A 12928-nucleotide genomic window follows, 5' to 3' on the forward strand; every position below is an offset into this window, starting at 1 on the left:
CGATACCTTCCCCTTCTCCACCTTCATCACCAATACATTCCTCGTCTCCACCTCCAGTGATTCCACCTCTTCCCTCCTTTACTTTCCATTATACTCGTCGTCCACGTGTTGTGGATAAATCTCCTGAAGTGCCATATACTTCTGGTGCATCGTCCTCCTCATCCCAGTCGACTTATGGTCTTCGGGCTCATCCTCGCCCTCCCCCTGACCGCTATTCTCCTAGTTGATATGGTATTTCGGCTATACTTGAGCCTACCTCTTATCGCGATGCTGTTGTTCATCCTGAATGGCAGTTTGCGATGGCAGAGGAGCTTGCTGCTCTTGAGCGCACTGGCACGTGGGATCTTGTTTCTCTTCCTCCCGATGTTCGTCCCATCACTTGTAAGTGGGTCTACAAGGTTAAGACTCGCTCTGATGGTTCTCTTGAGCGTTACAAAGATCGTCTTGTGGCTCGTGGCTTTCAGCAGGCGCATGGTCGTGATTACGATGAGACATTTGCTCCTATGGCCCATATGACCATTATCCACACACTTCTTGTTGTGGCCTCTATTCGCCATTGGTCGGTTTCTCATCTTGATGTTAAGAATGTTTTTCTTAATGGTGAGTTGCATGAGGAGGTTTATATGCAGCCACCACCCGGGTATTCTGTGCCTGATGGCATGGTATGCCATCTTCGTCGCTCTCTTTATGGCCTTAAGAAAGCCCCTCGTGCCTGGTTTGAGCGTTTTGCCTCTATGGTGACCGCCGCTGGTTTTTCAACGTGTGCTCATGATCCGCCGCTGTTTGTTCACCTTTCAGCTCATGGTCGGACTTTTCTTCTTCTATATGTTGATGACATGATCATCACTAGGGATGACCCTGAGTACATTGCCTTTGTCAAGGCCCGTCTCAGTGAGCAGTTTCTTATGTCCGATCTTGGTCCTCTTCGTTACTTTCTTGGGATTGAGGTTTCCTCCACCTCTGATGGTTTTTTATTTCTCAAGAAAAGTATATCCAAGATCTTCTTACTCGTGCGGCTCTTAGTGATGAGCACACTATTGAGACTCCTATGGAGCTCAATGTTCACCTTCGCGCTCCTGATGGTGAGCCCCTGTCAGATCCGACACGTTATCGTCATCTTGTTGGGAGACTTGTCTATCTTGCTGTCACTCGTCCGGATATCTCCTATTTTGTCCATATCTTGAGTCAGTTTGTTTCTTCTCCCACTTCGGTACACTATAGCCACCTTCTTCGTGTTCTACGATATCTTCGTGGCACGATCTCTCACCGTCTCTTCTTTCCCCACTCCAGCTCGTTACAGCTCCAGGCCTATTCGGATGCTACATGGGCTAGTGATCCCATGGATCGCCTTTCACTTTCTGCTTACTGTGTTTTTCTTGGTGGTTCTCTCATTGCCTGGAAGATGAAGAAACAGACTAGAGTTTCCCGTTCAAGTGCAGAGGCTGAGTTGCGAGCTATATCTCTTCTAACGGCACAGGTGACTTGGTTACGATGGTTACTGGAGGATTTTGGTGTTTCTGTTACTACACCTACCACCTTATTGTCAGACAGTACATGTGCTATCATTATTGTGCGGGATCCCGTGAAGCATGAGCTTACCAAGCATATTGGTGTTGATGCTTCTTATGTGCGTGCTGCAATGCAGGATCATGTTGTTGCTCTTCAATATGTGTCTTCTGAGTTACAGCTAGCAGACTTCTTCACGAAGGCCAGTCTAGAGCGCAGCATGGATTTCACCTTTCCAGACTCAGTGTTGTGGATCCACCATGAGTTTGGGGGGGGGGGTGTTAGAGTTATATTAGTGATGTCTTTTGGCCTTTTGCATTCTAGTCTCTTGGCATTCTCCTGTAGCCTTTTGGCATCCTCATGTATGTGTATATATGTTGGCTTTGGCCTCCTGATAATACAAGTTGCATCATAACAAAGGCAACACAGGTATTGTTGCTTCGGTCTCTACAAGATTCTCATAGAGTAGGGCTTCATATGGTCCAAAGGCTTCATACAGATAGAGGATCACTTATGGTCACCCCAATGCCAATGTTTTGCAGGAGAACCATCATGAGACTCATGAATATGAGCGTGTTTCCTCTAACCGATATGTTCACAAAACTAAGAACTTTTCTGCATATTCATATGAGTATTATTCTCCTCTTGCGAAGCTATTTGCTAGGGCTCCAAGCCAAAATTCTCAGATGCTACACTTAGACTCATTGCTTCTAAGCCACCCCTGAAGATGTGGGTTGTTAAGAAGAATTAACTTCTCTTGCGGGGAAAGGTCTCCAGCCGAAAATCAAAGACTTCTGACGCCAATGCTGGGGACCTAAAACATCTTGTGGGACGCAAGATAAAGTGCCTGAATGGTCTTACCATGTATTTCATCCCTGGGTTCCTTGACGAGCATCCTATCATGCACAACCAGAATCTCAACTTTGATAATATGCTTGTTCGCTACATGTTTCTGCTTCACAATACTCTTGGTGAAGCCAATCCCGCTAACTGCACTGTAGGGTACGACTCCGAAAGCCACTGAATGGATCATGGACAGCGGTTGCACCAACCACATGACTGGTGATCGAAGTTTTCTCATGGATGCAACCCTACGTCCATCTACTAAAAGTCACATCACATTCACTGACACTGGTAAAAGTAAGGTATTGGGTCTTGGTAGAGTTGATATCTCAAAGGATCAACACATGGATAAAGTGATGCTTGTTGAATCCCTTGGATACAACTTAATGTCTGTGTCAATGCTCTGTGATCTGAATATGATTGTGATATTTGGAAAATATCTTTGTCTTGTACTAATGGAATCTGGCAAATCTTTAGTCTTCGAAGGCTATCGAAGAGGTGATCTTTATATGGTAGATGTCTCAGCAGGACTACAACTTGCCGTATGTCTTCTAGCAAAAGGTTTAGAGTGCTGGCTATGGCATCGTCGACTAGGACATGAGGGCATGAGGAACATGCACACTCTCGTGAAGAAGAAGCACATCATTGGCATCGAGGGCGTCAAGTTCAAGAAGGATCATCTATGTGATGCTTGTGAAGCTGGGAAGATGACTAGAGCCAAGCATCCCTCCAAGACAATCATGACTACCTCACGTCCCTTCGAGTAGGCGTTAGGAAATTTGACAAATGAGTCGAAAGATACTAAACTTTTGCACTTGCCATGCAAGCCAAATGGTTCTTGAGATTTTAGAATTTTAAGTTGGCCTAGGGCCATAAAATCAACAATAGATATGTGCGTATGTTCATGGAAATGAGTGTGCATGTGGTCTACACATGTCTACGTTTATGTTTTTTTAATAAAAAAATACTACTTACTCTTAGGTAGCGTTCCAATTATTCCTGTCAGGAAATCAAGGTCCACGCAAACTGCGGGTGGCAAGTACACTCAAGTCGGTATCTTGCTTTATTTACTTACCGACAAATCAGTGACATGTACAGATTTTTTTCAGAAATCAGAAGGTAGCTAGGGCATGTACAGGGCTGGTGATGGATACACATGAATCTTTGGCTGGAGAATTTGAGCCTGGTAATATATATACATGAAGATGGAGTGATGGCTACTGGTTATGGTCTGAAGTGAGTCCTCCCTTGATCTTGATCATGGAGATGGCCCGGCAAGGTACTGCAGCCACTCTTGAGGCAGGCCGTGCCTCCTCCTGATCGTCCTGAACGCGGATTTCGTCAAGGGCACCGCGATGATGTCGAATTCCTTCGGCCCCTGTGGTGCAATTCAGCAAGGATCACTCTTCTTATAATATGGGACAGTTCAGTAACTAACTGCACTTCACAAATATTTGCAGTACTAGTCAAGATTCAAGAAGAGCAAGCAATTTCACAGACCTTGGGGATCTTGCGTAGCTTCATGTTTGCTTGCAGCAGTGTCTTGTTACCCTTCCTGGAGTTGCATCTAGAGCATGCAGTTACCTAGCAATTCAGAGATGGCAAAGTAACTTTGTAAGAGGACCTCAGTTAAGTCTTAGTTTTCGCAACCGACTGTTCTTCTTGGTTTCAGGGAGGGTATAAGATGGTAGAAATAGTGAGCATTCATACCAAGTTTTCCCATTCCCATTTGCCGCCGCGCGAGGCCGGGATGACATGATCAATCGTGAGGTCATCTTCAGAAGAGCAATACCTGCAGTGCAGTGCAGACAGTGCGACCAATTAACTCCTTATTATCCATCTATAGAAATGCACTATCCCCAGCATATTATTCTGGATTTTGTTTTGTTTGCTGCGGACACCTTTTCATGTATAGTGTTACATTGTCAGTCATGTATCACATCTCAGAGATACATTGCCGAGAAAACAATAGTAATCTGATCAAGATCTGGTTATATGAAAGGAAGTTTTGGCTTGGGCAACAGTACAATGCTACTACTTCCCTACAAAAAAACAGGGGAATGCTTACTGGCAACTGAACCCATCCCTGAAGAGTATGTTCTTACGGCTAAGGCAGTGCTTGACCCTCCTCCTCTTCACAACCTGCAGTAGCTGTGGAACCTGATCTCACAGGAAACTTGCATGAGTCACCAGCAAACAAACAGTGCAGTTCCACCAGGAATCCGGGGAAATTTCGCGCGTCGGAAAACAGGGTCTAAGTGACTGACAAATCGATGGATCACCCCACATACCCTGAGAACTGCAGGAATATAAAAGGACCCCCTGGGAGAAGAGACTGTCTGATCGTAGTACTCCAGAACATCGGCCTGCATGGCTAAAACGATCCCTGCATTAGCAGTCTGTTTCAATATGTATTTAAATTTGATCAGCAGTTCAGCAGTCTGTTCCACAATATAAGTTTGATCAGCAGTTCAGTTGTTGACTTGGGATTGATGATGGTGAGGAATCTCTGGCTGCATTGCAGTAGAGAAGCTAACCTTCTCCATGAACTCCAGGCAGATCGCGCGCTTCCAGCAGACGACATTGACAGGCCTGCGCGTAGTTTCAGAACCGTTTCAAGATGCCAATCAAAAAGCAGAGGCTACGCTACAACCTCGGTTGCTTACGCTAATCACCATTTCTAGCTGAAATTTACTTGGTCGTAAGCATGGTAATTAGTAAAGAGTGTGCCTTTACCTGTAGGAGAGATCAAGAACGAGCCCCCTGAACCCGGACAGATCGTCGTCGCCGAACTCGCCGTCCTCCTCCCCGTCGTCAACGATCAGCACGGCCTCCGCCTCCTCCGACTCCTCGGCGCGCTCGTCTTCCTCCTTGGTCGCGCCGCGCCCGCCGGACCTGTTGTTCCTCCCGCGCGCCCGGGCCGGCCACGCCGGCGCCACGAGCCTGCGGGAGCCGTCGCTCCAGCCCAGCCCGGCCAGCGCGCCGGGCAGCCCGCTCCTGGGCGACCGCCGGCCGAGCGGGCCCCGCAGGTCGCGGCGGAACGGGAGCGGGGACGCCACCTTGGCCGCCATCGATCAGTGCTCTGCTCACTGCGCGTGCGATCACGGCAAGTTTTGCGCGATTTTTCTTGAGCCCTTGTTGTCTTGTAGCTTGGGAGGTTGGGGGCACTGCTCTGGAGCGTAGGAGAGGCAGAGCGCTGAGGGCCACTGGTTGGTTACCGTGTGAAGCATGGACGAAATATCTCCCTCCATTTTCATTTTATTTGACCTATTTTCGTGCCTATTTCATTTCTGACGGTGAAACGGTAGTATTTGTTTCATTGTTTTTGAGACAGCTCACCATCCGCGCCGAATGGTCGGTAGTTTTTGTTGTACCGGGCCAGGAGTGTGATCAGAAAGACACACTGAAAAGTCAACTTGTTCACCTTTTCGGTTGACGGGACAGGATGGGGTGAAACAAGATAGGCATAGCCGGCTGATCCCGGGCAGAAATCACATATTTGACCTGAGGACGAAATCAAATCACAAACTGATCTGGTCACGAAAAAACTTCACTCTGTTGACCCTTTGGTGTGGCGCCCGACAGCTGGACGCCGCACCCTACTGTGCAGCACCCATCACTTAGGCGTCACACTTCCTGCCAGCGTGGCAGCCCTGGTCCAGTTGCGGCCCCACACGCACCTGTGCAGCGCCTAAGGGATAGGCGCCACACTGTGACGTGCAGCGCCTATTCCTTAGGCGCTGCACAATGACTTAAGCGCGGCCGCCCCAGCCCGACCAGGCAGTTTCTTCATCTCTCCGCTTTCTGGACAGAGAGCAGCGGCGGCGCCCCCATCTAATCCACCCCCTCATCCCTCTCCGATCTGAACATTTGATCCGTTGATTCGATCCCCAATCCATCCTACTAGGTAAACTCTTCCGTTCTCTTTCTTTTGCTCCGTAAATTTGTTGTCATTTTAGAGATTTGTCCAGGATTTGATGAACCCTTGATTTGTTTGATTTGCTCCATTTAGGATGTGTATTCATATTGGTAGTACCGTAGTGTTATTTATTAGTTCACAATATATGATTCTTGTTAGTGAAACCCTAGATTGTTTAGTTTTTTTAGATATATATGAGATGCCTATTTTTATAGATAACTATGAGATGTTGATTTTTGTAGACATATATGAGATGTTTGTTTAGATATATATTAGATGTTGAGTTCATTTGAAATATTAGATGTTTAGTTTATTTGAAATATTAGATGTTTAGTTTATTTGAACACATATGACATATTCATTGTGTGAGAAGGAGATGTTGAGATTCTTTTAGTTGAACACATGTTATATGTTTAGTGTATATTTGAGATGAAGATGAACTCATGTATGTTTATTGTTTGAAATTGTAAGGATGGTTTGGCTTCTGGACGATGTCTACGACGTGCAACACCGGTCCTACATGATGCGCGAGAAGGATAAGGTAATAATGAGTAATCTAAATCTTTTGCAAATTTGCCTTTAGTTGAAATTTACATGCCCTAAGATTTGTCATTACTTGTTTTTTGCAGAAGCTTGAACCTCTGAAGATTCGGTATCACGGGGTCTCTGGTCCTGCCATGCCTTACGACGAGCGGTACACACCGTACATCAAGCAGGCAGGACTATTCCCGTGGATTCTGTTGGTCAGCCGGTCCACGCCGAATCTGAATGCTCCACTGGTGTCCGCTCTTGTTGATCGATGGAGGCCGGAGACGCACAGTTTCCATCTTCGTACTGGGGAGATGACCGTGACGCTCGAGGATGTCTCGTTGATCACCGGTCTTGCTATCGACGGGAGGCCTCTCTGTATGAGCACCGATTCTGATGGGTGGCGCGAGCAGATGATTGCTCTTATCGGTATGGCTTGTACCGAGGCTGAGGCTGATGTAGAGGAGGGAGAAGAGAAGAAGAAGAGGGAAAGGAAAGCAGCCGGAGCTGCTTTCACGTGGATTCAAAATAACTTTGCGACGTGCCCTCCGGATGCCACTGATGATGTGATCCAGACACATGCTCGTGTGTATATGTGGTACGTTGTGTCTAGGACTTTGTTTCCTGACTCCACTGGCAAGAACGCTCCATGGATGTGGCTGAAGGCATTGACCGTCTTCGATAGCAAATGGAGCTGTGGTTCAGCGACTCTTGCCTACTTGTACCGGCAGGTAGTTGGTCTGTTTTGTGATCAACTCATTTCTTCATTAGCAATGCAAGCTTGCTGTCAAGTTAACATTGTTTTTCTTTCATATGTAGCTGGACGATGCGTGTTGTAGGATCACAGATAGTGCAGGCATTGGTGGTAATCTGCTTCTACTTTCTGTATGGAGCTGGGAGCGTCTGCCTGTTGGACGCCCGAAGGGCGTCAGGTTTGATCCTTGGTATGCAGATGAACATGACGAATTACGGCGCCCCACGTGGGCTTACAAGTGGGATATCGTTTCCGAGATGACGAACGATGTCAATCTCATGTACCAAAAGTACATTGCCGAGTTGGACACGATTACGCCTGAGCAGGTAAGGAGGTCATTACTTCAGTCCTTTCTCATGCTTGCTTGAAAAATAGTCATCAAATTTGCATTGTTGCCCTGTTTCATAGGTGGAATGGCAGCCATATGGCGCGGGTGAGAGCTTGCAGTACACCCACGAGTTCCGCATCAACCCGATGTGCTTGCGGGATAAGGATCTCTGGCTTATGCGGTGCCCATTGATATGCAACTGGGCGGTTGAGTTTCATTTGCCGCATCGCATGTATCGTCAGTTTGGTCTGTTCCAGCCTCACCCGCCGGACTGGGTGGACACGGACAAAGCACTTCATAGGTAAGAGAGCATGTATGCGTATTGTCTAAGCATCGGGACTCCTTTTGATTGTGCTAATGCTTGATTTTATACCACGCAGGTTGGACAGGAGAAGGCAGCGGAAGATAAAGGACTGGGACAAGCATCATGCTCCGTATGTTACCCGCTTCCAGCTTTCTATGGAGCAAGCTCGTAGCACTGCACGCGCCCCGCTTCGTGAGCACAGCCAACAAGCTTTTGATAACTACGTACAATGGTTTATTGGAACTACTCGAGTTGAGATATGCCCGCCGGCATATAATGAGGATATTCTTGAAGAACCCGTAAACTTTGAGGATCTAGCAAAGGGGAAGTACAACAGAGATGTCAAGAAAGGGCACGGAGTCCCTGCTGTTCCGGTGATTAACTATGTGGTAAAGTGTTCCCTTCTTTACTTTCCCGTTGACTGTATTACACATGTTTGAATGGCTAACGCATTCATTCTTTCTCATCCGTAGAGCACCGAGATCAAGAAAGCAGCCGATGAGAGCCAGTCTATTCTGGAGAAGACACCGGTTGGAACTGGCAATGATGATGGTTCACTACGAGCATTCCTCAAGGTACATATCGCATTCACTATGAGAGCCAGTCTATGTTGCGAAGTTTGATATCTTACACACTTGTTCATGTTACAGCGTCAGGCCAAGAAGTTAAGGCGGTTATCGAACCTTCTCGGTTGCCGTGATCCTGAATATGATGAACCATCTGCCTCTAGGTCTGGTACACCATCAGACCCCGCATCTCACCATGAGGGGGACGATGTGAGTTCCTCATATGCTTATATGGATGATGAGGGTGGGATCACCCAAGAGGTATGACTAATCCTTTAGATGTGATTCTCACTTGATTACGACACCGGCCTTCACCATATTGTTTCGTTGTGTGATAGGGCCATGAGCTTGATGATGACATGACTTTGGCGGACACTCAAGCTCGGTCCGCATATGTGTTCAAGCCTAGGCAGCCCAGACGCTGGTACACGCCCAACGACTATGACAACAGAGGCAACCCAAAGGTGGTCGTAGGGACCTCGCGGATGGCTAGCTTGGATGATGAGGCGGAGGAGGAGGCGGAGGCAGAGCCGCAGGCGGAGGAGGAAGTGCACGAAGAGGAGCCTCGTGCTCCTAAGAAGAAGAAGATTGCCTGCAGGCGTGGCACCAGGAACACGCGCGGAAGGCATTAGTGCTTTGTGTTAGGTTGATGAACTTGTGAGGTTATGTTATATGATCAACTTGTAAACTTGTGAGGTTGATGAACTTGTGAGGTTATGTTATGGTATTTGTGTTTGCAAACTTGAAGTAATGTTGAATTGTCTTAAATGATATGATGTTCAAGTTATTAGTTCTCTTTGCTTAGCATGTCCAGTTTATAGTACTTTTATTGATGTTCTAGTTATGTGAGTGTTGCTGCAGGAGGCCAAAATGGCACCTGTTTCTGCAGTTTTGCTTATAGCAGCACTACAACGCCCAACAGTTAGGCGCTGCACTATACTGTGTGGTGCCCAACAGTTAGGCGCTGCATTGTACAGTGCAGCGCCCTACCCTTAGGCGCTGCACTACTCCCATGGCTTGCATCACATCCATAATACTTACAATGACTGCAGCATCACAGCAATTTGAACAAACACAAATTTTATGCCGGCGAGTTCATAACTTAAGATAATTCAAACATTAGTACGACATGGTTCACGACACATTCATTACAAATGACAAATGGCAGCTTGCCCTAGAAGATAGTTGACGACGAGTGCACCGAAGCGAAGTCCCTACTGAGTAGAGCGAGGCCATTTCCCCTTCTTGTGACGTGCCGAGTCCTCCTCTTGCGCCTCGCGAGCCCGCCCGAATACCTTCTTGAATGCTTCGGCCTCCTTCGGCGTGAACCCCTCCTCATCAACTTCTTCATCAGGACCATCGTCATCCGAGTCCGATGCATATGCACGGGAAAAAGGGATGGATTGGTCCATTGTCTCTTGCACATGATATTGGTCGAGATCACCCACATTGTTGTCATGGAGGTCAACTTCGTTGTCATCCTCCTCGTACTCATCATTCTCCTCTTCAAAACCTTCATTTTGGTTGTTTGGAGTCGGGCTCAATGTTGGCCAATCTTGTTGCGTGAATTGAGGTTCACTCATTTGATCTTGGTTCATGGGTGGGGGAGTGCTAGCAACCAACGGGGAGGGGTTCCGGTTCAAGTCTAAATTCAAAGTAGACTCAACCTTCTTGGAGGCAAATAACTCAAGAGCTTTGTCTAGAGATTCGGCAACCGTCTCCTTGTATGCAACCCAACGTTGCTCGGAGTTCACACGCATTGTCTTCCAACGGATGTGCATTCCAAAACCAACATTATGCCTTCCCTCGAACTCAACAACGTCACTTGGGTCCATCCAATTCAAATCTTTCCTCACTTGTTCCAAAAGCTCCGCATAGCTAGGACTACTCTCAAACACCATGTCAAGCTCATCCGGGTCCGTCTCAACATTGCCTTTCAAAAAGGCCTCTCTATCCACATGATGAACATAAACACATGTTCTCCCCATCCCTACAATAATCAAAAACACACATATATCAAGTAAATACTTAAGAAAAATATTTGCACACATATGCCCTAACATATATATGAGTTAATAACCCTAACCCCCACATAACAACCATAACCATAGCATAACCCTAACACCAACATCAAACACACATAACCCTAACCCTAGCATACTATGGAAGCTTAACCAACCCTACTTAGCAAAGAAACATAACATCATTCAACACAAATTTGCAAATCCAAGTCAAAACTAGGGTTTCCCCCAAACTAGCAAGATTTGAGGAAATGTGACGATTCCTATGGATGAAAACGAGGGGATCGGAAGAGATTACCTTAAGGGAGGGGTTGGCTTCGAAATCCACGGTCAAATACTCTAGATTTGCAAGATTTGAAAAGGATTTGAGAGGGGGGGAGAGGGGAAGAGAGGAGGGCCGCAAGCCTAAGGGTTTGGGTGGGGTGGGGGTGTGTGGGGTGGGGGTGGGAGGAGAGAGAGGGTGGGGCCAGCCCAAGTGGAACACAGACTGTGCAGCGCCCAAGAGTTAGGCGTTGCACATTACATGTGTGGCGCCTAAGACTTAGGCGCTGTAGTGCTATCTGTGGGGCCGCAACTGGACCAGGGCTGCCACGCTGGCAGGAAGTGTGACGCCTAAGTGATGGGCGCTACACGGTAGGGTGCGGCGCCCAGCTGTCGGGCGCCACACCAAAGGGTCAGCAGAGTGAATTTTTTTCGTGACCAGGTCAGTTTGTGATTTGATTTCGTCCTCAGGTCAAATATGTGATTTCTGCCCTGATCCCGCTCACTGACATTGGTTTGCTTTTTTATCTATGCTTCCCATAATCTCAAAACAGTCTTTCGTCCCGTTTTACATATAAAACAACAATAGAAGAAATATACTGCAGAACGATACAAAATGGTGAGGTAGCCCTCTTACAAAGCCGATTCTGAGATATCCGACAAACGCAGAACACACGCGACTATGCTACCAGCTATAAGCACCAGAAGCACTAAACACCCCCATTGCTACGACCTAGCACACATAAGCTCCACAACAACGCCCCCAAACGGGAGAACGACGCAGAGCGTCGCTGCTGCCGAGTCCACACCGGACAAAGTCTTCGCTCGAAACCCAGACATGAAGAGAAGAACCACAACGACGTTTTCAAGAAGAGTGCACGCAGAGCGTCGCCGCTACCGAGTCCACACCGGACAAAGGTCTTCACCCGGAACCCGAACACGAAGAGAAGAACCACAACGACGTCTTCAAGAAGAGCGCGACACCCTCGGGTGTCGCCGTCGTTGGCGCCATGGCACGGAGTTTTCGCTCGGCAACTCACCTGTGCCCCCACGAGGCCACCAGGAGGAGCGCGACGAAGTCAGAATCCCATATCCTGATTAGGATGCCTCCCATAATCTCACCAATGGTAGAAGAAAAAACTAAGATGGAATTGATATCAGATGATTTGAGTTCTATATACATGAAGATAGTTTTGTTTAATTCAATTTTAGTTCAATAGAAAAAAGTGCCTCGGATCTTGCAGGAAATGAGGAAACTTACCTAGTCCTAGTGCTTGACGGCTGCAACATAAGGATCCACCAGATGGACTCCTCCCTATCTAGTGTCCCGTGTATATGATGGGGTTATATAGCCTGTCGGAGGGAGTTCATAGCTCTTTTGATAAATGCATCTCCCGCTTCTTCCGGGAAGCGGCGGATGGCCGACAAAAATACATATGGTGGAGTGGGCTGATATCTGCTTACCTAAGGACCTAGAAGGGATTGACACCCTAGCATCCTGTCGAATGATCGTTGCCCTCATGCTTAGGTGGATCTGGCGGATCCTTCATGGGGAAGGGGGGCTTTGGCTACAACTTATTCAAACCTAAGTACCTGCAGGCCTGGCCCTTCCTTGCCTGTGAGCGCTGGGAGAGCTCTTAGTTCTCCATCCAGCGGATCAAGCATGAGATCTGGCAGGGGCTTTCCTTTTTCATTGGCAACGGAGAGGGGACCCTTTTCCGACTTGACCCATGGTGGGAGGGTCTTTGTTATGTACGGAGTACCCGAACATGTTTGTTATTTGCTCGGATCCGTTGACTTTGGTTTCCATGGAGTCCCAAGATGGCAATTGGAACATCTTGTTGCAATTGACATTTGGGCCCGTGGAGACGGAGGAATGGGCCAACTTGATGGCTACC

At 47.5% G+C, this 12928-nt stretch overlaps 1 protein-coding gene across 1 annotated transcript; it reads right to left on the reverse strand.

The window, feature by feature from the left end:
- Positions 1-3394: 3394 nt before the first annotated feature.
- LOC123161677 (uncharacterized) lies at positions 3395-5564 on the reverse strand. The gene is made up of 7 exons (XM_044579494.1): positions 5086-5564; positions 4887-4941; positions 4641-4715; positions 4418-4509; positions 4060-4141; positions 3850-3933; positions 3395-3727 (listed from the first exon to the last, which is right to left on the reverse strand). Exons 1-7 carry the CDS (start codon positions 5418-5420, stop codon positions 3608-3610), a joined length of 843 nt encoding a protein of 280 aa, XP_044435429.1. The 5' UTR covers positions 5421-5564; the 3' UTR covers positions 3395-3607.
- Between the last annotated feature and the right edge of the window lie 7364 nt (positions 5565-12928).

The sequence above is a fragment of the Triticum aestivum genome, chromosome 7B, assembly GCF_018294505.1.
Source record: "Triticum aestivum cultivar Chinese Spring chromosome 7B, IWGSC CS RefSeq v2.1, whole genome shotgun sequence".
Taxonomy (NCBI): domain Eukaryota; kingdom Viridiplantae; phylum Streptophyta; class Magnoliopsida; order Poales; family Poaceae; genus Triticum; species Triticum aestivum.

What these genes read in the sequence shown, in the direction of transcription:
- LOC123161677 (XM_044579494.1), bottom strand. Translation starts at nt 5,420, where the DNA reads ATGGCGGCCAAGGTGGCGTCCCCGCTCCCGTTCCGCCGCGACCTGCGG. An exon ending in GCCTGGAGTTCATGGAGAAG is followed by an intron (nt 4,716 to 4,886) that starts GTTAGCTTCTCT and finishes TTAGCCATGCAG; the next exon opens with GCCGATGTTCTGGAGTACTA. An exon ending in AATGGGAATGGGAAAACTTG is followed by an intron (nt 3,934 to 4,059) that starts GTATGAATGCTC and finishes CTGAATTGCTAG; the next exon opens with GTAACTGCATGCTCTAGATG.